Source organism: Egretta garzetta, unplaced genomic scaffold, assembly GCF_000687185.1.
Source record: "Egretta garzetta isolate BGI_Z169 unplaced genomic scaffold, ASM68718v1 scaffold258, whole genome shotgun sequence".
In the NCBI taxonomy this organism is placed as follows: domain Eukaryota; kingdom Metazoa; phylum Chordata; class Aves; order Pelecaniformes; family Ardeidae; genus Egretta; species Egretta garzetta.
Window position 1 is genome coordinate 463,672 of NW_009260413.1, and position 24,405 is coordinate 488,076.

At 38.2% G+C, this 24,405-nt stretch overlaps 1 protein-coding gene across 1 annotated transcript in view; it reads right to left on the minus strand.

The window, feature by feature from the left end:
• Positions 1 to 24,405, minus strand: part of INPP4B (inositol polyphosphate-4-phosphatase type II B) — a 213,434-nt gene that overhangs the window by 25,598 nt on the left and 163,431 nt on the right. Inside the window, 4 exon segments of the mRNA XM_035899207.1 lie at positions 8,974 to 9,128; positions 13,739 to 13,851; positions 18,017 to 18,114; positions 21,327 to 21,467. Of these exon segments, the coding sequence (XP_035755100.1) occupies positions 8,974 to 9,128; positions 13,739 to 13,851; positions 18,017 to 18,114; positions 21,327 to 21,467 (507 nt within the window).

Genomic DNA, 24,405 nt, shown 5'->3' on the forward strand with positions numbered 1-24,405 from the left:
GGCTATTAAGAACGCAAATTCCCAAAATTATCTCCCAAATTTATCTCTGAATGATCCAGAGAACAGAAGAGCAATATAATGCTGCTGGCTCTGTTACTGGGTGTAGCCAGCCAACTATCAGTTACATCATGGAGGTAGGAAATCCATAATAAGTATGTAATTGTCCAAATGGAAACTCCTTTGGTCGCTCCAGTGCAAAGAGCTACCATGACTTCTACCACAAAGAAACACCAAGAAACTCATTGCTGCTACATCTGCCAGTGAAAGTCTGCCAGATGTTGCTGTAATGATGAGGACACATTTACTAAATGTCGCTCACCAAACCAGGGCTGCCCCAGAAAGTAACAAAAAGAAACCACTACTAAAAATCACTCCTGAACTGAGCTGAGCGAGGCTACTGTCAAAGGAGTTCTTCAAAATATGATACGCCAAGGTGATACTGCAGGAGATAAAGAAACGGGAATGCTTGCTGGAAAGATGAAATAGAGCAGCAGACTGAAGGAGAAAAAAAAAAAAGCAGGGAGCTTATGGAAGAAAACTGGAACCGGGATGCTGGACAAGAAGATGATTGCCTGAGCAGAGAGTATTCCTGCAAAATAAACTAAGTTGGATTAAGGGAGCCTAAAAAGAGAGCAAAAATATACCTAGAAATGTCTCTGTTACCTGCTTTCCACTTAAGCCAACTAGAGCTGTAGCCCAACACTGCATCACCTTTCTCTTGAAGAAACACAGAATCTTCTATTACAAAACAACCTTTCTGGAATAGCAGCTTGGTGCTACTCTTTTTCTGTGCCCCCTCCAACTTCTCCACACTCTGTACATGGCTGGGACTGCAGGAAGGAAGTTAGAAGCAGCTCTCCCTGTCCGTTATATTATTCTGAGAAGAATACAGTTTTCGAGGCAGATATATTCTTGAAAAGATTGGATCTGTGATAACTTTAACCAACTACTGTATGCTATTGCTACCCACTTATTCTCATTTCCTGCTCCTTTCTTATCTAAATTTGAGACTTGGCAGTGTTGCTTTTCCTGAGAGATTTAGCTGTACATGGTCAGAGCCACAGTAATTCAGCTGTGGCACATGGAGTTTTAACAGATAATAAATATGCATACAGGACTTCTCCCCCCCACTCTCTCAGAAAATCTTAATAGAAATGAAATGTAATAGGAAGAAACCTAGTGTTACTTACTCTGTTGTATAAAACGCATCTAGTTTCTGATTTCAGGTAAAACCTAGTCTTTTGTGGACCTTCTGAATAAGCAATAGCATAAGCACTAAAATACCAAATGAATGAGGCAATTAGTGAATTCTTCCGTGGGTGACTAGAAAAATCTCAAAAGCAAACACCAAACAATATTTTCAGATAATCTGACTGCTTGCACGCTAGATTATTCTAACTGTGCCAGGTAAAGTCCAGGAAAACTATGGTCCTGTAATCTATGCATGATGAAAGTGACAGAAACTCTTTACATCAGAAGAGCCTTTTTAGGGGTCCAAGTAGTGTAAGCACTTTCACTTTCCTTTTTTTTTTTTTTAATTAATCACGATGCAGTGTTTAAATTCACTGCTGCACTATTAAGGATTCAAACGCAGACCGTGGTACTAAATGGGAAAGTAATTTTATTGGATAAGGTTTTTTCATTTGGCTGGTTTTGAAAACTAAATGATCATAGTGTGCACCTGATAATTAATTACACGCCTTTCTCACTGTCTATACTGAATAATTAAAACATTCACTGAGAGGGAGGGAAGCAAGTCAACAGATCATTTACCCTGACGATATCTCAGTGAGAAATGAAAAGTACAAATCAGAGCAGAAGACCTCAGAGTAGGGTGAGGTTTTGATTGGAATTCCATTAAAGTTGGTTCTCTTCTGGAGAATGGCATCATAAACATCCTTAAGTCAAAGGGCAAGGACTCCTTTTCAGCAAAAAGATCACAGGGAATCAAAGTTTCTTTCTTCTTGTCACAAAGCTAAAACTCAAACATGGTCAAAATTTTCTTTTTCAATGGATAAGGAACATTTTTTTTTTTTTTTTCCTGTGTTACACCGCTAAAGTCATATTAGTACGTTTTACTACTCAGAAGTGAAAATTTACTGTCGGGTTCTGAGTCTTCTTGAAGTATCCACTTTTCATGTGTAATTAGTGAAGGAGAAGCAGGTGTATTTCAAGGAGTCACCCACCTAACACTGGTGCCAAAAACCAGAGACAATACAGCTTGCTGATGGTACTACCTTCCCCCCAAGGACTGACAGGAAAACTAAGCATTTACTTCAGAAATTCTGGTTTACTGCCTGATGAAAAGCTAAGTGTTTTGGTGACGTAGCCTGGGTCACACCTCCAAATATTCCTTGCAAAGAGTGGCAAAGGTTTTTATTGTTTTCCCTTGAACACTCCCTTCCTTCCTAGCTATCAGCCCAAGATTATTATTATAGGTTCCAGGGGAAGGGCAAGTATAATTCATGTTACACAATGTTTTCCATTAAGATTCTACTTTCAATTGTTATTTTATTTTGAATGGATAAAATTCAAACTTACAATGTCATTTAAAGAAGAAAAAAAATACAGCTTTTTTTTTTTTTTTTTTTTTTGAGAGGTTTTTATTACCTCCATGCTGAAGAGCAGGATTTGATATTCTGCACCAAGGTAATAAAGGTATGAGAGATGTAACTGTTGTAAGAGCCCGCTCCTGCAAGAATCTCAAATCACCTCTGCCTAACAAAGACTTGTTAAAATTCAGCAGGTACATGCTTTGAGGATTCAATCTATGCTGAACGTCTGCCAGGTCAAGGGGTTAGACAAGACTTTTCCTTGCTGTTCTTCTCCCTGGCAGATGATGACAGTTGTACCACGAAGCAAAAGCAACGAGGCAGGGGGACTGTCTCTGCTGGTCTCTCTATATCGTTACTGAGGCCAGAGCCCCAGCTCTGAAGAGAAGACAAAGGCAGCCACGCGCGCCGCAGAAGAGGAAGGAACAAGCAGAGGGAAATACTCAAGCAATAGTCTGGTGAAAAAGAGGAAGTTGAGAAAGTTCTCATGAGAATGTTCTCAGGACTCTGACTGGGGTGTTGATCAGAAAGAAGTCGGAAATTAGTATTTGGGAAGAAGTTGGAAAAACGGGGTACAGGAGAACTGAAACTTCTCTAGTCAGCTAGGGAACATTCCTCTGCAAAACATGGTCTTGAACACCTGACCCCAGTGAAACAGACACAACGTGTGAGACTGTATTACAAAACAATCGCCAATTTTACTTACTTAATTTTCCCATGCAGAAGACTGAACCTCACTGACAACCTTCCTGATCCTGATACAGTGCAAATAAAGTGTGTTTGGGTTTCCTTTATTACTTTTTTCCCCCCACTTTTTTTTTCTTCACTTTTTTTTTTTTTAAAGTCTTAAAAACCAGAGAATTGCTTAAAAGACACACCATAAAGATCAATTTTCTGCAATTGCATACTTATATTAGAAAACCTAAGATTTAACGCAGACTTTTCAAGCTACTGTTTGATGCTTTGTCTGCAATGGTTGGCTGCAATTCTCCTCCTGGAAGGCCAGAAGGATGCTCAGAAACAGACTTTTGAGTCTAAAGCAGTCCAACAAGGTGTCAATTGCATTGATTCTTATTACGTCTTGTGACCATCTCTCTCAATTTTATTTTCTTTTCCTCTGCACACTGTTGCTATTTAAAAATTAGTAATTTAGTTTTAGAAATAAATCGATGGTGGTTCAATGCACTAAAATTGGACCTTGCTGTTACTTAATTCCAGGCCTCTTTCAATACGTTAGGTAACATAAATCTTTCTGTCTAAAGTTTGTACCTCAAAATAGAAATGTTCAGTTTCTAAAGAACCACAGAATGATGGAAAAATCCATGTTGTAAGCCAGACTCTCCCTTTTAAGTTTTGTTTACAGTATGTTAATGCTCCCAGGGGAAAAAAAAAAGACGAGGAAGGTCAGATGGGCTGGAAAAAAGAAAAGGTAAGAGGAGAACATGTGCTTCCTCTTCTGTGTGACTCTTCATGCCCTGCATCTATTGCTGCAAGCTTGCAGGGGCAGGGTGAAAGCTGGGAGATGGGAGAAAGGCAGAGGAAGATCTGGACATGGACCCCAGTCTTTCATCCTGTCCCTTTGCTCCTGCTTCCTAGCCCACGTAGCAATCACTGCACCGTGGTGTTTGGTACATGCCCTTCCGTGCCCAAGGTCTATCTCAGCCTGGACCTATTGATTCCACCCAGAACATCTGAAAGTCCCTGATTAAAGAGCTATGACAGCTATCCCTCCTTCTCAACTTGCACATCTTTAAGATGATCTTTAAGAAAGGATGCTCTCAAGCAGCTCTTTAAAAAGCAGCTATTTGCTTCGTAATTGGGCTATCAAAAGCGTTGTTGCCCAGACCATTCATCCTTTGTACTTGTGCTTCAATCAGACTTTTGATAGGCAATTTATCTAAAATAATCTGAAATATCCTTGACTGCTGTTTCAGGTGAAAACAGTGTGCCCTACATTGAGTGAAATTTTGTATTCCATGTCTGAAATATCTGACAGGTATTGTGCCCTGCCAAGAATGATGATAAGGCTGAGAGCCTGGAGGCTTCACCATAGACAGTGGATTTGTCATTTCTTTTGCTTGTTTTTACTTTTGAGGCTTTTTTGGAAACATGCTCAAAACGTAGGATACTCTGAGGTTACATTCTACCCAAGGCCTCCAAAAGGGGCCCTGTCACTGAAACATTAAAATTACATAGGTTCAGAAAAGAAAGAAAGAGAAAAAAAATCAAATGAGTATTACAGAACTGCTTCATAGCGTGCTGCCTACTAAGGTCCAACCTCCCTTAAGCAGTGGCCAGCTCTAAAGATGAAAAGCAGACTCGTGTGACAGATACCACAATGAACTCGGGTAAATCAGTTTTGTCTCTCTGCTGTCTCTTGAATATAGTTAACATTGAATGACAGGAAATAGTCCCATATCGGTGAATGGAAAAAGAAGACAAGAGTATTGATTATTGCAGAAATTGATGATTTGAAAGTGGCAGTAACATTATAAGTATGATTTTAGTATGATGTGAGTTGCAAACACTCGATACAGAGGAGACAGTATATGGATTTCCTTCATTCTGCACTACATGTGTCACTAAGATCAATGGAAGTCACATACATATACTAAGGAAACCATAATATGTAAAATTATTTATGGAATAGCTGTTTCACATACACACTAATTGCAGCATCATAATGGCCAGAGTTACACTCAGAAGACAAAACCATATATTATATATTGTAGGTGACAAAGCTTGAATTCCCATCATCGTTTCACCACATTTTTCATAATCTAAAGGGATAACTAATGGAAGGATTTTTGCACAGCTTTTTTTATTTTTCCTGTAATAAGTGATAAACATCATACAGTTTATCACTGCAAGACCCTGATTCCACTTACAAGCTAAGTCATTAAATAACAGCTACTGGCAGTATTTTCCAAAACAGCACTGCACAATGTACATCGAAGCAAACAAACTGAAACATCTGAAATTGCCTCTGGTTTGCTCAAAATTCTAGGGACATCAGAGAAGCTGAAAAGCCGCAGCATGCAGAAGTCCAGCATCTCCAGCCTTTTGCTGGCAAGAAAGCACGAACCCATGAGCACACGCTTCCCTTTTACAACAGCCACCAAAGCTGTGTCAGCACTGGCAGGAAAAGAAAAAGCTTTACAGCTACACAGGCACCTTTATAATTTTCATATCTCAAAATTATGGCATTTCCAATAAAGGCTGCTTTTGAATCGCCATTTAGTTTTACAACTCACTTTCACAGTACTCTCTATCTCCTACAGTTAACTCTTGAAAGAAGCCTTTCAAAGATCAATCCTGTCTGTTAGGATTCTGGATGTTAAAATTGAATTTTTCTTGTCTACTTGTTCTTTTGAAAGGCTTAAAAGTGATTTGTAGCAATCAGCATAAAAGGATTTGATTGACAGAGTTTAACTAAGTCATCTAGAGAAGATTCATCAGGGGAAAATTGCTAAAATTATAAATTAAATGGCAAACAGTTTTTCTCTGTCTGCTCTTAAAACAAAATATGTTCTTCTAGACATTGAAAATCATTCTAAAAGCTTCTACAAGTAGTCAATGAAAAGCTTAGAAATGCACAGCATAATCTTTCAAATAACACTCTGCAATAGTAATCAAATAAAAGGAAAGGATAAAAGGGCAAGCACCACAACAGCTACCAAACAGGGCTGTTGACCTCATTCACACAAACCTCAACAACATAGCTGCCAAACTTCCCTCAAATAAAAACCAGGAGATTTAGTTGGAACGCCATTGTATCTCTTCCTGTGGGAATTATGGCTTTTTCCCCCCTCCCTTTTGCCTGGCTGTTCTATCCTTCCTGGCTTGGCCTCTCTAATTGCCTTCCTCTGCGATTCACCTTCCTCCACCTGCCTACAAGACAGCCCAGCTGAAGGGTCCTTGCCCCGCTACCTGGTCAGTGGTGGAGAGGGAGGAAAGCCTGTGCCATGTCCAGTGCCACTCCGTAAACACCTCCAGCAACAGATGGGCAGTGGGGAGGCAGAAACTGTCCCCGGCTGAATGTCTGCAGCACCAAAGATAGCAAGGAACGCGCCCAAAGACAGGTCTTAAAACTGTCTGACCAGCTCTCAATGGGAGTACCACAGAGTTAAGTGCCATGTTATCCCCACCTGAGAGTTCTATTCTTCTCTTCTGTTTTATTCTTCTGCAACCTGCTCTAGGTGAACCTGCTTTAGCAGGAGGGTTGGACTAGAGGATCTCCCGAGGTCCCTTCCAACCCTCGCCATTCTGTGATTCTGTGATTCTGAATTTTTGGGCTTTAATTCATGAGGGAAAAAAAAGTAAGTTGTTGGTGCTTTTTTTTTTTTTTTTTTTTAAACCTCCAGTTCTGTGAACAGTGTTAGACAGGTAGAAACTAGAATAGGCAAAAGATCTATTTATTTATTTATTTATTTTATTATCCTGGTGGTGCAGGTTATTTTGTATGCTACTGCCACTGCTTGCAAGGCCCTTGTTTTAAGTCCCAGACAATCCTACCAACCCAAGTCAGAAGTATTACCTTCCACCCAACATAGCAACTACTTCAGTTCAAGGGCATTATAAATTCATTTACAGGGTACTAGCAGGAAAAAGCTTTTGTCTGTTTAAAACTACAGCAAAAACATAGAATTAACATTTTTGTGATGATGTTTCAACCTCATATACCCATCTGCTCATTTATGTTTTTAACTCTCCTCCAGATTTTCTGGGCTTTTCGCCATTCTTTTGTGACTGCAGTTGATTGTTATCTGCAAATATAACTAACGGATTAATCCTCTCAGCTTTCAGATCAGTTACGTGATATAAAAGCACTCAAAGTTGCTTACATTTTAGTCTACAAAAACTTACTATGCTTTTGTACTAACAAGCTAGTTTGTATAAATATCAGGGCTTTTTTTTCTTAAATCAGGTTTATATCTGTGAAATTTTTCTGATCTACTACTCAATGCTATTCTAACACGATAATGATTTTATGTAATTAGTTTGCCTGTACCTGGTAATTTACTGTAGCTTACACACTTTTATATTTATTGGAGACATAAAAGAAAAAAAAAAACATATCTGAAATGCCAACACAAATGAAATTTAACACAGAAATTTTTCATTAATGATAAAACATGTAGTTATGAAAGACTGCACACAAGTCATTCACTCACTGAAATACTGCAGAGAGCAAGGGATTTATACAAGCTAACGATACCTACAAAACAATACGCCTCAGCTTAATACATCACGCTACACTGGCACCTTGCAAACTAACTCCACATCTAAGCCATCTCAGTCCTCTGCTCAACTGCTCTTTATAAAACATTACCTTACCTCTTTAGAATATCTAGCTTTGCCAAAAGACAAAAGGACCCTACATGTGTAAACCTACAGTGTTAATCTAGACATTAAACACCTAATCTGACAATCATAAATATTAAGGTCAAGAATTATCAATTACAGACTTTAAACATGATTGCTTACTTAGATATGGTCTTTGCAAATCCAACATACAAACTAGTTGTGTCTCACATCAGTGCAAGATATGATTCAGGTACTCCTTTTTAGGCTGACCAGAACATTTTCTATTAGTTTTGCAGTGACTTTATTTGAATGTTGTGGATACATTTGTTAAACCCTTATAGAAAATACAATGCAGTATTCATTAAGGCCAATGATGAAAGTTTCTTTAGAGAACATAGCATCTGGATCCATTTTATGATCAAAACTTGTTTGCTCAATGTTTTTTTTCATTCTTCAGAGATTCAGATTATCAGAAATCTTTACATCTTTTAATTACACATTCCTGATAATAACATCCGCCTTAATTTCTGCATAGTTGTAATTTAGAATTAAACTTTTTTTTTAAGCTCAGTAAAGATTTTATCAGCTCCTATTGGCAACCGCCATTAGTCCAAACCTACTTGAGTGGTTTTTTTAATTTTTAATAACATGAGCTAATAAGAATTGTCATCTGTAACAAATGCTTATTCTGCTTTCACAATGTTTGTCTAAATTTTATACAAATTATTTAATGAGTGTGTAAACATTTTACTTTTAAACCAGGATTTTTTTTTTTAATACTGTCACAGAACATTGTTAAAATTTTAAACCTTATGAAAACCTAAGAAATTGTTAAAATCACTGCTATTTACCTTGGTCAAATCCTACATTCAGTGAAGTGACACTTACAAGATTTCACATATCTATTTCAGAAACTGTTAATCAGCGATAACACACGCAGTTGCAAAGACCTTGCATGCAAAAAAGTGACTTACCAGCTGGCATGCTGCTGGTCAGGTCTCTGCTAAATCGGGACTGGGGCCTATCGTGCATTTGCAACTGGCTTTAGACCGTTCTGTACTGTAGCTTCTGGCTTAGCTCAAAATGCAAGGGACATGCAATAATCTCCACATACCTTCTCATGCAATCCAGCGCCCGAATAAAGAAGTCTTTGTGAAGCTGATGCTCGTCCCTCAAGATGGAGCACTGCTCCAGCGTCACTGACATGGATGTCCGGTCTTTGGCACTTTTGCAACAGGTGAAACGGACTCCATTCAGCTTACGGCAAATCTGAAACACAGGCAGATGTCAAAGGATTGCCCTTTTCACACCTTGTGTTCTCTACACAGTAGGCAGGCTGTGAGACTCCCACAGTTTTGCTATCACAGACAAAGGATACAGAGAAAACTACAGTATTTCTGAAGAAGAAAACAGCTAATAGGTAGTAACACTAACCTAAATCGTACGGCTGCTGACGCGGGTCTTTGCAGTTAAATCAGTTATTAGCACTGCCTTGGGGATTTTCATATTCTAAAGATTATGCCCATGCTGGCCTGACACAGTGTCAGAAAAAGGTGAAAGTATTGTGCTGAAAAGAACTGTACATTTACCTTTTGTTTATAAATTTGCAACATTAACACTCTACAAAAATAGCACCAAAAGATTATAGCTACTGATCTATAGCCCATTTCCAATTTGTCCAAATGGCACATTTTAAAAGCAGATCTTCAGGGCTTTCATTAGCAGGACAAGCCTACAAATAACATGCCCACTGAGGAAAAAGGAGCCGTTATCGATTTTAAGAGCACACTGCACACAATCTTGTCCTGAAGCCACAATCAAGTCTCTCTCTTGCCTGCCCCTCCAACCAAGTGAAGCAAGAAACTGATGGTGGACCCCCCCAAAAAAATAAATTCTACTATTCTTAGTCCTAAGCATTTTAAGCAAGTCACTAAAATGTCTACACATGCTACAGCTTACCAAACCATTGCATCCAATTTCCTGAACTTGAAAGAAAAAGCATTTGTGTTAGCCTGGACTGTAAAAGGAAAAATTACTTCATTTTTTCCCTCATTTTGTGACAAGCACCCTATGCAATTAAAGCCTAACTGTCTGAACACCTATGTTGAAAAAAAAATGAATAAAAACTTTAGCAAGTCTTTTTTAACTCAGACTTATGAATGCAGAGGACTAACTCCTCATGTGAGTATGGATTCAGACACATCTATCTATCTACTGAATTTAAACATCATCTTTATTTCCAACAGGTAAACTGTTCAATGTGTGACCCAGAACAATTAACTCTTAACACAAGTGACTGCCATGGAGTGTCTATTTTGACAAAATTATAAGGCATAAGGGAACCGTGACATATTGTTAAAGATAATTTCTCACCTTAAGAATCAATTTGACATTGTACTTTAGAATACTTCTAGAAAAAAGAAAAATTTGAAGGAGAGCTGGTGTGTCATGGATCTACCTGATGTAGATCAGGTACCTGCTGTACTTTGTCCTAAGGAAAGGCAACACCCTCTGCCCAGCTTTGCTTGCACTTATCCCTGGACAATCATAGCTATAACAGGATCAGAAAAGGAAATAGCTATGAGGATAGGGCAAGGCAATAAATTACAGCAGTTAAGCCTCATACTAAGGAACTTCTCGGCTTGGCTATCAAGTGTTTACTTGGGATCTTACAGGATGAAACTGGGACATGGTATTCATAATCTCATTTCAGCAAACAAGCACTGTTTTTATCCATTAATTGCATTCTCAGAAATTCTATTAAAATCAATGGCCCAGACAATACTTACAGTCTTTTGCAATATTGTGGTAAGGGCGATCTCAAAAGCTGAATCACAGGAATTAATGAATAGAATCTAAATCTGAACCCAAAGAAGTACAGGCTAGTAAAGGAGAACCTGTGAGTGTTTCTTCCCTCCTATACTTCAAAGTTTTAAAACTTAAATCTGTTTTAAGATTTGGAAAGCTGCATTTGGATTTAAATAAGGTACTATATGGATTTTTTTTTAAAGGAAGTATCAAGCAGGGTAGATAACTCTGTGAAAGAAGCTAACTGCTTAATTGAAGAGATTAATTCTCTTTACACTAGTCTCTTTTGGATTCCATGAGTCACTGCGACTATTCAAAGTGAATGAGTCATAAGAAAAAACCAGGTAATTATTCTGGATGAGTGATGGCCTCTGATGTGGGGAGGGGAGACTAACTCCCAAATCTGGGCTGACAGTGTACATATAAAGTGCAGGTTAGGGAGAGTCAGCTTTGAACTGAGAAGCATTCTAGGCACAACAAGCAAATGACCATAACCACAAGCTTAGTTTGCACTGAAGTACAAGTGTCTCAATCATTTTAAAGTGGATTAAAGAGAAAACAATCTGCTAACTTAAATAAACAGATTAAAAAAATCCTTAGATTCTGATTTAAGGAGAAATGTAGGTTGACTTGATAGGCTGGCCCAGATAAATCGTCACAATGACTCAGTTCACTAAGCAGCAGCAGTTAAATAATTAAAACAGGCAAATGCAACGAGCTGATGCTCTAGAAATCTAATAAGGGATAATACCAAATACATGGTCATATCATTGTATCGGAACACAGAGTTTATGATTAGTGTCCAGCCTGAATTTTACCCTCAATTTTGCTTGCTTCTTCCCCAAATACACTGAAGACATAGGAGGAGGAGAAATAGACTTAACGTTTATGAGAGCTTTAGAAAGTCTCCCTTACGAACGCAGATTTAAATGATTAGGATTGTGATTAAGTTTAAAGAGGGGATGATAAAAGCATATAAACCATGAAGACTAAAACGAGGATAAATCAATACCCTGATTATTTCTCCTGATATAAGACAGAAGATGAAGGGTGCAGCTTAGGAAATAAAAAGATATAATGTTTAAATCTGTCCCATTGTAGTTAGAATAAGAAATTTTTGTGATACCAATTTGCAAAAATTGACTTTTAAAATGCAGATGTATTGTCGTAGTCCTGTTACAACAGGGATTACATGCAGGTTCAGGTACATATGCATATCCATGTAGAATCCCAGACATCTACTGCAATAACAAAGTGATATCCTTATAGCAGGGAATCATGCCTTTTCAGAAAATAAATGTAACATAGCAGAACAGTGTGTAGATTCAATGAGAAATTCTCATTTCAGAAGGTTACAGTAAGGTAAAGAGAAACAGAATACAGTGAAGGAAAAGCCTGAAACAGTTTGTATTTCCAAAGAACGCTTTTTACCCATGAAATTATTTTCAGGGAATCCTGAATAGATAGTAGAAGACAACTTCTGCTATCCAAACATTAAGTAAATTCTGTCATATTCTTTGTAGCTCATTTTACACTATCTTCTGCTGATTTATCTTTTACTTCTTTAAAAAGCAATGTTTCATAGTAATTGCAGAACTGGCACTGCAAGAAAGGCTTGTATTTTTATTCGCAATGGATTTATACTGCAATAGCATGTGATAACATTTGTCATCCACATGGCAAAATGTTATTAGCAATATAAAAAATTACAGCAGTGTTATTAATACAAAGACATAGTTAATATCGTCTTGTTCCTGGTGTTAATGAAAGCTCATGGAAAATTTTATTAATATTTTGTTTCAAATATTTATTTGCCTTGAAATATATGCACTCGAAAGTTCCCCAAAACACAAGGTCTTGCTTCAGTTCCAGTAGATACCAAAGACTCAAATCTCTGCTTGTATAAATGGGCAGACACAGCAAGGGTACTTTTTGAAATCTAAGACAATTATCTGGTTGAATTTCACATTCCTGAAAAGCTTGAGATTTTTGTAAACATCTAAGGGTTGTTTTGTCGTAGTTTGGTTGTTTGGGTTTTTTTAACATGTATGTGCAAAACCCACAGAATTGGGAAACAAAAATGAATTATGTGAATAAAGCAAAGTAAGTATTATTCATTGTTTGATAAACATTTTGCTTTGTGTTTCTCCTGTGTGTGAACATCTGCCCTTTGCATATCTAGCTTATTTTGTGTTGCTATCAGTCCCCTTGGAGTGGCTGTCATGGTGACACTGGCTAAAAAAACCCATAAAATGTGATTGACTAGAAGTTGCACTGATACAGTTAAACACTTATTTATAAAACATAAGCACCTTAATTACAGAAAATCAAAGCTGAGTGCAGCAATATTAAACAAAAGTGAGAGCAAGTAATCATGTCCTGCATTGCACCTCAAGGCTTATGGACACTAAACAATAAAAGGAAGATATTTTGAATAACCAAATTTTATATTATCAAAGAATGGATATGATTTAGAAAAAAAAAAAAGTTAGCTGCTGTAGCTGAATACTGTATTGTCTCTCTCATATGAGATGATACATTTACAGCTATGCTGTAAATTGATTCTGCCCATACTGGGGATGAAGCGATTCCTCTGCCTAAAACCAGACTCAGTTAGTTAAAGAAAAAACACACACAAACAAAAAGCAAGCCTCTTTTACCCTGTTACACAACTCACTGAGATAAATGAAAAATCCTGCACCTGGGACAAAACAACCCCCAGCAGCAGCACAGGCCACGGACTGCCTGGTGAAGAGAAGCTCCGCAGAAAAGGGCCTTGGAGGATGTAGGGGACAACAAAGTGACCAAGATGATCCCTCCCTTTGAATTGTAGCCAGTTCTACCAGTTAAGAAAGTGAGGGAAAGAAATTATCTGTAATTTAAGTGTAGGAAGAAGAGAGTGGGATGAGAGATCATCAGAATGGAAATGTTAGGGCACCATTTCAGCATATCTACCTACTTTAATCACTGAGTTTTCCAATCATACCCTTAAAATCGATTGCACTTACAACATCAGCAGGCATGTGAAAATTAGTTCATGGTGTGAACGTATTTAAAACAAGATTGCTTACCGTTGCAGCCAGCCACATGATTTCTACGTTCTTTCTCTTTTTGGCCTGGATATTTTGATGAAGATTTTCTAGCAATCCCTTTAAATCATTTTGTTCTTGAAAATGTGGTAGACCTGGAATAAAAGGATGATAAGATTGCTGACTAACAAATGCCCACATTTAACAACAGGTCTATTATTTACAGCCTTATTTGGAAACACAGGATGGAAAGCACCATCTAAATATTTAGGGAATAAACGAACCTTATTTCTTTCTAAGTATTGTGTTGACCTCCCTAAGAACTTCACCATGGAAAATTAAAATGTCTTCAATTTTTATCTTATAAATGGATGGTGAATACATTCAAATCTCTGCTGTAGTTCTGTTCATCAACTATTACAGACATTCAATGGAAATGAGTAGATAAATAACTGAACGTATTAAAAACTGCTTTGATGGGATTTTTTTTAATTTTTAAGTCAAAATATTTTGCTTATGTTTTCAAAATGGAACATCTCATTTTTTTTGTTTTAAAATTATGCTTTAGTTCCTAAATATAACAGGAGGGTTAAACAGCGCTAAATACTCCCCCAAAAAAATCTAACAAAGGATATTTCTCAGTCTGAAATTAAATAGGACTTTAATTTTGAAATACAAAATACTTTCAGGTTTACTTAAATTCAAAAATTTTACCTGCTTGTCCTGGGTATGGCACCTGAGCTAAAGTTTTATTAGTCATAGATGTCTAGAGGGAATTCAAGAGTAGGCAATTTAATTTGTTCTTCTGTTTTGTGTGTGCATATAGGAGGGGTTTGTTCTAATGTTATCTTTATCTTCATTAGTTTTGAAAATCAGTAGAAACAGCTGAAAACTGTTTTTCAAAATTATTTCTTCTTGTGGTAGTGAAGTAAAAAGAAATTTAATAATCATTATCACCAAAGAAAGGCTCAGAACCATTTGAAAGGAAATTAGACCAAATTAATAAATGGATAAATTTTTTCAACAAGAAGTAAGATGTTCCATCCAGTGGGAAAAAGAAAAAAAACCAAACCAAGCCCCAAATGTAAGATTTATATTCAATTCAAAGAGCAAAAACGAGGCAACCAGTAATGCAGGTCAAAATCCACTCTCCTAACCTGATCACAGCTGGAATGATCCCTCTTATCAACAGGCTTTTACCTTTTATCTCTAATGAATTCTCTAGCTTCCCTTATCCATGATTCATAGGAAGAGGTAATTTAAATATACTCAGAAAGAACTATTCTAAAAATGTCTAAGTTGCCTTACTCATACTGTGCTGCCAAAAAGAAAAACAAAATGCAGAAAAAGTACATTGAAAGTAGTTTTGTAATAATCTTAATGAGGATTTTTTAATCTGTGTATTACAATTCCTGATCATACAATCAGATAATGCAGAGCATATAAAAATACATCACAACCCGCTAGACTATTATACTTATCCTCTATCTGTTTCTTTAAAACACATAGGCATACAGTGAGTACTCTAAAAAGATGCTGCCAGATTATGAGAATGTATCACTACGTAAACATTTTATTGCTTCAAAGCATTTTTCCTTTGGTTCAGAGCAGAAGAGATGGCTTCATCATAGGTAAAGCAAGATTCTCCTAATTTATAATATTGCCAAATGAGCTGCATCTTGACTGGATGTGATCGATTGCTTAAATTCCTTGTGTCACAAAGCAGTATTAAACCGTCAAATCATTCTCATAGATTATTAAGGGGGAGAAGCCGGGAAGTACCAGACAGACTCACAGACTTTATGTTGAAAATGCAGATACTGCTATATGCATTATGATGCTATGGAAGAAAATCTTGACTTGCTTGCGGGGTTTCTAAACCTTGCGTGCATCCCTCTTCTCACATGGGACAATACTTTGCAACACTGATGTTGCTGTGGGTCTTAGGTAGGAAGCCAGCAACATCGAATATCACTTGCGATGTAGGTTTCTCCGATTTTATGCTTTCAGCTGTTTCAATTGAGCCATTCTTTTTGTTTAATTACGTACTACAAAAGAACAATCATACATTTTTGTACCCTTACTATCATTAGCTATTCTACAAAAGCAGTACTATTGTGGTGCCTAAACCAGAACTACATCTGGTTGGCATTTCTGGGAGCATGTTGTTATTTATTGTTTTCAGAGTTTCCTATTATAGAATTCAAAAGATTAAGAAACAGGAGAGTGACAGAGCAGATATTCATCTAAAAGAAGACAGAAAGTCAGTGTTTGGCATATGCAGTTACCTGCAGCTGATGACTCTTAATAACTGGGCACAGAGAGAAAGCTAGAATATTATTGACAATGGGAATTACAGAGATGAGAGAAAAACTAAGAGCAAAGGTGGCAATACATTTATGGGAGTGGAAAATTGAATTCTTTGAAATGGAATATACAAATAAAGCAGCAGGCAGGTGAGGATCCCCAAGGATGGTGGATGCAACAGCCTGGCCAACAAGGCTCTGAGTCCTCAAATTCTGTCTGGCTTTATGAGCACTATTTGTAACTAACAGCTTTGTGAACTGGGTCCTGCATTTATTTTGTGGCATAGATTTGGCACTACAGGAAACTATCTGGAAAGGCATGACAAAACCACCAAGGAGCCATCAATACTGAATGGCTCTCACTTGGCTACACCACCAGGGCTCCTGCCAGCCTGGATGGAGGTTTATCTTCCTAAGTACTTGACCACAGAAGTGGGGGAAAACAGGGGGGGAATTGAAGTTCTCCCCCAGCTGAACAACTCAGAAAGCGTCACTTTTTTTCCAGGGAGCTGGTTTAAAAGACACATTCCTCAAAGCCAAAAGAGTGATTCCGTATAATGGCAGGGAGCTACTGGGAAGGGCAATGGAACCAGAAGGTGCTTTGTGTTCTGTAAAAAATTGGGATAAAGAACAGCCGCAGATCTTAGAGGTAGAGAAAAGGCAAGAAGGTAATAATAACCAGAAGAGACATGATGAATTAGACAAGTGTAGGTCTCAAAAGCCTGCACAGCCTGGAAGAAGTCCAGGAAGACTGTGTGGCTCACTAATAATCGTTCTGCAGGAAAACAGTGCAAGGTTAGTTTCTATTAATGAAAAGCAGCCAATACTATCTGCATGCAAATTTTTGCTTTTATATAATCAGATCCATTTATGAGCTAGCAGATCTACCTTAGACCTAACCCCAGATGAGGTTAGTTTTTCAGGATGCTTTCTTGGCAGGATTCCCTTAAATTAATTACTAACTTCTTGTATGAGTTTCTCTGGAGAAATCCTAGAAATACCAGAGATGTGGGTGGATGGATGGGCATCCTGCCCACCGTTTAGGAACAGAGCTTTCACTTCTGTCAAAGTTATTAACAAATGAAAATCATCGTGATACAAAAGATAAACATGTACACACACAGAGTGACACATTAGATATAACTTCAAGTACATACATGTAATGGATAATTTGCAAAATTAATCAACACAAGGTGTTCTGGAAGAGAACAGAAGCTTTGCACAGGATTTTAACCAGCAGTATTCACCATGAGGAGTTACACACGTGTCCTGTAGGTCGATGGATCTTTAGATTCAGAAGATTCACATACCCTCCTTTACCCAAAGGGAAGGAACAGAGACCTAAATCCAAGCTATTTAAAATCAGGCTGTAAAATCTGCAACATTTGGGAATATACTTTAGGCATTAAGACTACTTTAACAGGATTAGATTGATACAAATGGTCTTTTCAGTGTTTGCTTTCAACAATCACAGTAACAGAATCGTAATGTTTAACATAGCAAATGTCTATGAAATTGGAATATAGGGCCAATTCTAATGGAATCATGCTATTAATATCAGTGAAATTATGATGCAGCTCATTGCTTGGATTTGCATCTGCAGATTTCTCAGTGGTTTGCCACACCTTAATACATATTCAAAATAAGAATGGAGGGAGTGACTGAAACTGATGAAAATTCCCACTGAGAATTTCTGTACAAATATAGTAGGTACAGACTGTCCTCTGCTTGAAATATTAAAAAGCATATTGTATTAATAATTTAAGAGAGCTGTTTAGTTGATCGCTACTCTGTTTCACTCTCCCTGTAGTTTCTGCTATGGCCTTGGGCCTGCAATCGCTTCTGACTTCAACAGGGCTGTGTATAGGCACAAAGTGTTTAACTTTATGGAACAAGGACTGAGGCCTAAATCTAAAAGCTGCACATTAATATTGTACTAATATTACTATCTTATAATCGTTCACCGATCAAATCTTTTCAAAGCTATTTGCATATTGTATTATTTTGTACTCACAATCAGGAGGCATTTTTTCTGTAAACAGCTTGTAATATTCTTTTAGAAGTTCTAAGTTTTCCTGGTTAATATTTTCCTGCAAAGTGGTATCTCCAAACCTATAAAAAAGCACAGTAAAATGATGAAAAAACCCAAACAAACCCAAAAAACAGACAAAAACCAAAGCCAAAAAACAAAACCCAAAAAACCCCAAACCAAAGCAAAGCTAAATCAGCCTTCAGAATGATTTCTTTGCATAAAGAAATAACTTTGACTTTTTTTGCCCCCCTAGTGTTGAATGTACTAGATTTTGTCAAATGTACAGTTGCTAACCTCTCGTGCTTTGGAACTAATATGTGGGAACAAGGTCATCACTCATGGACAATTCTTTCAAAAAACATATGGACAAAGTAACCCATTTACAGACAGACATTCACTAAATCACATATTCTTTTCCCCTTCATTTATCCTGAATAAATGCAAGGGCTCTCTCTGCGAATTTCAAATGTCACCAAAAGCAGAGAACACCAACTCCTATATCTCTTACTGCTGCTGTTGCTTAGGTATATTAATTTCTACCAGAGCTGGACAATATTGAAGACACACAAGATGGAAGAGATGCAAGTGTCAGGTGGCAAACCTTATGAAGAACTAATTTCTGCTCTGATCTGAGAATATTTGCTATAAATAGTCAAACTGATTACTCCTCTGGGCCCTTTCTGCCCTACACTGCTCCTGAGCTTGTAGTTACCTTGGTTTCTGAACTGGTTTCTGGTATCTGAAACTAATGAGAGAACCATTTCCCTGCTGTTGAGCAGAGATTTCACCATTAAGCTTCGCAGGCTTGCAACCCACAGGCCAGCTGACTTCAGCAGTCTGCATTTAAGTTTGCTGCAGCACACAGACTGCAGTGGTTGCTCTACAGTGCTGCAGCTGGCTCAGGAGTACGTTTCGGGGTTTCTTGCAGCAGTCATGTCTGCTGGGAGCACATCACCCAAATCCTCATTATCCTGCACCTCACAGCACACCCAGACAACATCAAGATTTCATTACACTTATCCGTGAGTTGACTATAACTATATTGGCAAATATCTTTCTCTCTGAGACCAAAATTTCTACAACAGCCAAGTTTCCCATAGACTAAGAAACCCCAACAAAACCCCTCTCCTGGTACCTCTACTATGAGAGATATGAATGAATGTAAAGCCAGGAACATCCCTTAGGCAGTTAGGGCCAAGGTTTTGCAACTCATCTTTAGAATAGCCTTGAAACGAAGAAAAAGATGACAGAAAAGGAAATGGAGAAATACAGAAAGAGAGGCATGGACAGGTTAAGTGAGAAATTCAGGCAGACAAAAGGGGACACAAATCGGAAGACACTAAATGTACTGCCACATCATGCAGAAGGGAATCAAATATTTAAAAGGGCCAAAGAGGGAAAAGGCTGCTACTTCCTCAGTAGCCACTGCTGCATGATCACATGAGAGTATTTCTTTTAAATCAGATATATTCTCAGCTGTGCTTTACTGAAACAAGAGATGTTTGCGTCTAACAAAGTAACACTGTCTAGAAATTTATCACAAAACCTTATGTCTATTCTCATATTCACTTTCCCACAAAAAATGTGCATGTGCAGTGTTTCCAATCTCAAAGACAGCTGTGCAGCTTTAGGAGTTAAGCAATATTTTGAATTAAGTCTAATGCTTACACCTGTAAGTGCACGTGGACAAGCTGTTTCTGCATAGACTAACCCGATTTTATTTGCTTGACAGATATAGATATTAATACATAGCTTTATTTATAGATATACATATATTATTTTTTCATTCATGGCTTTCTTTGTGCACAATGTAAAATCACCACTGTGAACAATGCTACCATTCTTCCTTCCACTCCACCTGCAAGCCAGACACCTTTTCACACCAACTCCTCTACAAGTCCCCATATATCCAGGCTTTTTCTAAATCTTGTCAAATCATTCTTCAGGGCATTTGGAACATATAGTCCTTCCCGCTTTCCCATCCATGCAACCTCTCACAAATGAGGTTTCTTGGTTACTACATACTCCTTTTCTCTGATTTTGGAAGAACGTGACCTGTCCTAGTCACAATTGTCATGACTGATTTTCTTGGTTTTGTATGCTGTCACTTTGGCCATGTCACTCCTCTCATAGCATCACTTTTTGCTTTTTTATGGCATCAAGAATAAGCCATTTTCATTTTCAAGAATGTTTTGAGTTCTCTAACCAACTATTCAACTCTCTCACTAGTAAAATGCCAGTTTCTACTGTCTTCTGATTCAGCCTACATCTCCTATTTCAATTTTCTACCTTAATTTTCTCACACGTCACCACCCACAACTCGAAGGAGTCTCCCATAAACATCCACAAAGCTACCTGATGGCATTCCTTAGAAGTCTTCTTTAAAAGGCTCCTTTTACTCTGCTGGCTACAAGGAACAGGATGTGAAATTCCTGTTGCGCTTAACTTCTTGCCCATTGTCCGGGTTAATGGTTTTTCACCGTCTCCCTCTATTTCCCCAGCTACACCTTTGCTTTTGAGTTTGTAGTGAACGCAATCTAAAGATATATATTAGATCTCTTGGTTGTTCTGTTAATACAACCAGTAAAAAAAAAAGAAAAAAGTAGCTGTCTCATTGTTGATGTCTACCTTACAGTTCTAGCATTGCACAAACTTGGTAATTTAACACGACCAACAGATACGCTTCTCTTGGAAGGGAGAATTAATAGGTTGGTGAAACTTTGACTATTAGTTAGTTTCCAGCAATCTTTTCAGGAGTAGTGTTAACACATCGGAACTTTAACATTAGCATTCATGTTTCTACAAGCATGTTACTAATGCATTCCCTATTATTAACTACCACTCCTCAATCCTAGAAAAAAAGCCCTGAAAAGCTGAGAAAAATGATCTCTTTCTAGCTTATGACTTGTCCAGCATCTTCAACCCCACCTTTAAGATAATAATAATTTCAAATTTTCAAACTCATGTTTGAGAAGGCCAAAGTACTGTATACAGACAAACTTCTGTATCTGTGAAATAGAAATCCATTTTACATCTGTATCCAAAGGAAACTTGGTGTTCGCTGTGTTAAATAAAGTCCCGCATATGGTCATATCTTCACCTGGACTTTTTCATTATTTTGCATTGCTTTATAGCTTGTGCTTATTTCCTTTAATATATTTTAAAATACACACTGAGTTAATGTGAGATGGTCCAAGAGCAAATAACAAAAAAGACTTATTTTTAATCCTGACAGGTATCATGTACTAGCACCGCATATTTGGACAGAAAATTAAACACGATTTTTTCTTACCTCTCTGCAAGTGTTTGCTGTTCATTGATTCCAACATTAAAGAGTACTGGATACATGCGAAGTAGCTTTCCTTCTTTAATCTCTTGTGGCAGCAACTCAAACATCTTTGCTGGAAGCTGGACCTCTATAACATAATGTTCACTAGGAAAAATAAAAAGAAGAATAAGGATGGGAATATTGATTGGTTTGCTTGAAATGATAACCTTCTAAATTATACAGAACATGTAGACTTATAGATCAGTTCCCCCCTTTTCCCCTTAATTGTATTAAACCATAAAATGTGATGATTCAGCTCACTTGTTTTAAGAGCATAACCAAGCTATAAGGAAAAAAAGGTAGGTATATATAATTAGACACTCTTGACACTGACTTCTTTACTGAAGTGAAAATAGGACTAAAGATGAGAGCAGTAAAAAAAGTCTTCTGCTACCCCAGTATCAATGAGAACACCTCAACTCTTAAAATGCATCTCGCTGAGTTACAAGAACAACTTCCTTTCAGAAGTTACAACTTCTACTCTAAATCAACATGAGCAAAAACCTTTCACAAAAACCCAAAGCAAAATTCCCATTTTCTTCAGTGGCTGGATTTTCTCCCTGGGGATAGAAAGCATCACCAATAACAAAACTGACTCTGTGAAGATAATAATTGAAGGCTCATTACACAAACACAAATCCTATTTTAGGAGAAGGGATATGATATATAGCAGTTCTGGGTTTATGTTTGTGTTTGGTCTCACTTTATGAAAAACACGTTACTTTGGCTGCCAGTCCAAATTCTGGTCATGTAGAACCCTCAAGTTGAATTTCACCTGTCTTTGAGGATTGATGCCTGACCTCACAACAGAAACAATGGCATGCTGTTAGCTTTGTTTTTAATTAGCTTTCTTTCTGTTATTAGAGCAATCAGTCTAAAAAAAAAAAAAAAAGAACAGACTAGAAGCAAATCCATTTGTCTCCAGGATTTGGCATTTTAATCATTCAAAGAGGGCCAACTGATAACAAAGACTGAAATTTTCTGTCCTGCAGAGCACATTTGGTACGCCACCAAGAAGGAAGAGTATTACAGCAACAGCAGGGAAGAAGGACCTATATCCTACCTACAGCAACCAGGCCTAGCAAGTCACACAATTTTTGCATTCAAGCTTGAGATGGAAAACTGTTTGCACCTATTAAAAAAATCTACCATGAAGTCCCATCAACCCTTATTTTAATTAATCATGTGCTTGCTAAAGAATTTAAATACAATTTGGATTATCAAGGTGTAGAATTTGGGGGAGAAAAGGCAGAAAACTGTGAAGAAAAAGAGCAGTTTCAGCAGTGGCTCTGAAAACCTTGGCAAGCTGGGGGGATGAGTGGCGCTATCTCGGAGTAGGTGGCTGGATAAACCGCTTCAGCTTAGAAGACCTAGTGGTCATGCTTGAACCTCTATCCTGCCCATATATTTGAGAACAAAATAAAATCGACCCAGTACAGGCTTGTGATTGAAACGTAATTACATTCAGCTAGGGCAACAGCATATGCTTTGGTACGGGCTAGGAAAAGTGTTTAATCTTTGAGCAAATGCCAGATGCTCCTTGCTGAGGGGGGTTATCAGTTTTGAATGGAGGATACATGGGGGGGGGGGGTGAGGGGAAGGAAATACTTCTACTCCCCCGATAAGTTTCTTTGGTTTGTGTTTTGTTTAATTAATTGTGTGGAAATAGAGGGTTAGCAAGGATGACAGTGAAGAACTCCATACAAATGACCTTTGCATAGCAGCATTCATCATTCTTAGCCTGCATGTGAGCACTCCTAGCTGCTGTCAAGTGCTACCAGAACATTCTTCTGTGATGGAGTGCTTTCATGAGGTTGAGAAGAAATGTCGGTTTAGTCTAATTCAAAGAGCATACGCTACTAAACCAAAATGCCACCAAATCACTGCACTGCTACATTTTACACCCCCAAAATCACTACAAATCCTTCACTGTGTGAAAGAACACTGAGAAATACTGACCTTTAGGCATGAAAAGTTAACATCAGTACCATTTGAGAGATTCCCCTTGTCCATTTTCTTTTTCTTTTTGAAAACATTTTTTGAAGTCTCAAAGACAATCCTTGGTAAATGTTAAAAATCTGTAACAAACTGCACAATGAAAACAAACCACTTCTGATCAATAAAAAGAATTGATAGAATCATAGAATCATTTGGTTGGAAAAGACCTTTAAGATCATCCAGTCCAACCATACCTGTCCACTACTAAACCATGTCCCTAAGCACCTCATCTACCCATCTTTTAAATACCCCCAGGGATGGGGACTCGCCCATTCCAGTGCCTGATAGCCCCTTCAGTGAAGAAACTTTTCCTAATGTTCAACCTAAACCTGCCCTGGCATGACTTGAGGCCATTTCCCCTCGTCCTATCACTTGTTATTTGGGAGAAGAGACCGATCCCCACCTCGCTTCACCCTCCTGTCAGGCAGTTGTAGAAGGCAACAAGGTCTCCCCTCAGCCTCCTCTTCTCCAGGCTGAACACCCCCAGCTCCCTCAGCTGCTCCCCATCAGCCTTGTGCTCCAGACCCTTCATCAGCTTCCTTGCTCTCTTCTGGACATGTTCCAGCAAGGCAACATCCTTCCAGTAGTGAAGGGCCCAAAACTGAACACAGGATTCGAGCTGCGGCCTCACCAGTGCCAAGTACTGGGGGAGGATGACTTCCCTGGTCCTGCTGGTCACACTATTCCTGATACAAGCCAGGATGCCATTGGCCCTCTTGGCCACCTGGGCACACTGCTGGCTCATATTCAGTCGGTTATTGACCAGCACCCCCAGATCCCTCTCTGCCAGGCAGCTTTCCAGCCACTTATCCCTAAGCCTGTAGCGTTGCATGGGGTTGTTGTGACCCAAGTGCGGGACCCAGCACTTGGCCTTATTGAATCTCATACAGTTGGCCTCCACCCATCGATCCATCATCCACTAAGTGGGTCACTTGGCCACAGAAGGAGATCAGGTTAGTCAAGCAGGATCTGGCTTTCATAAACCCATGTTGACTGGGCCTGATCTTCTGGTTATCCTAGACGTGCTGTGTGATGGCACTCAAGA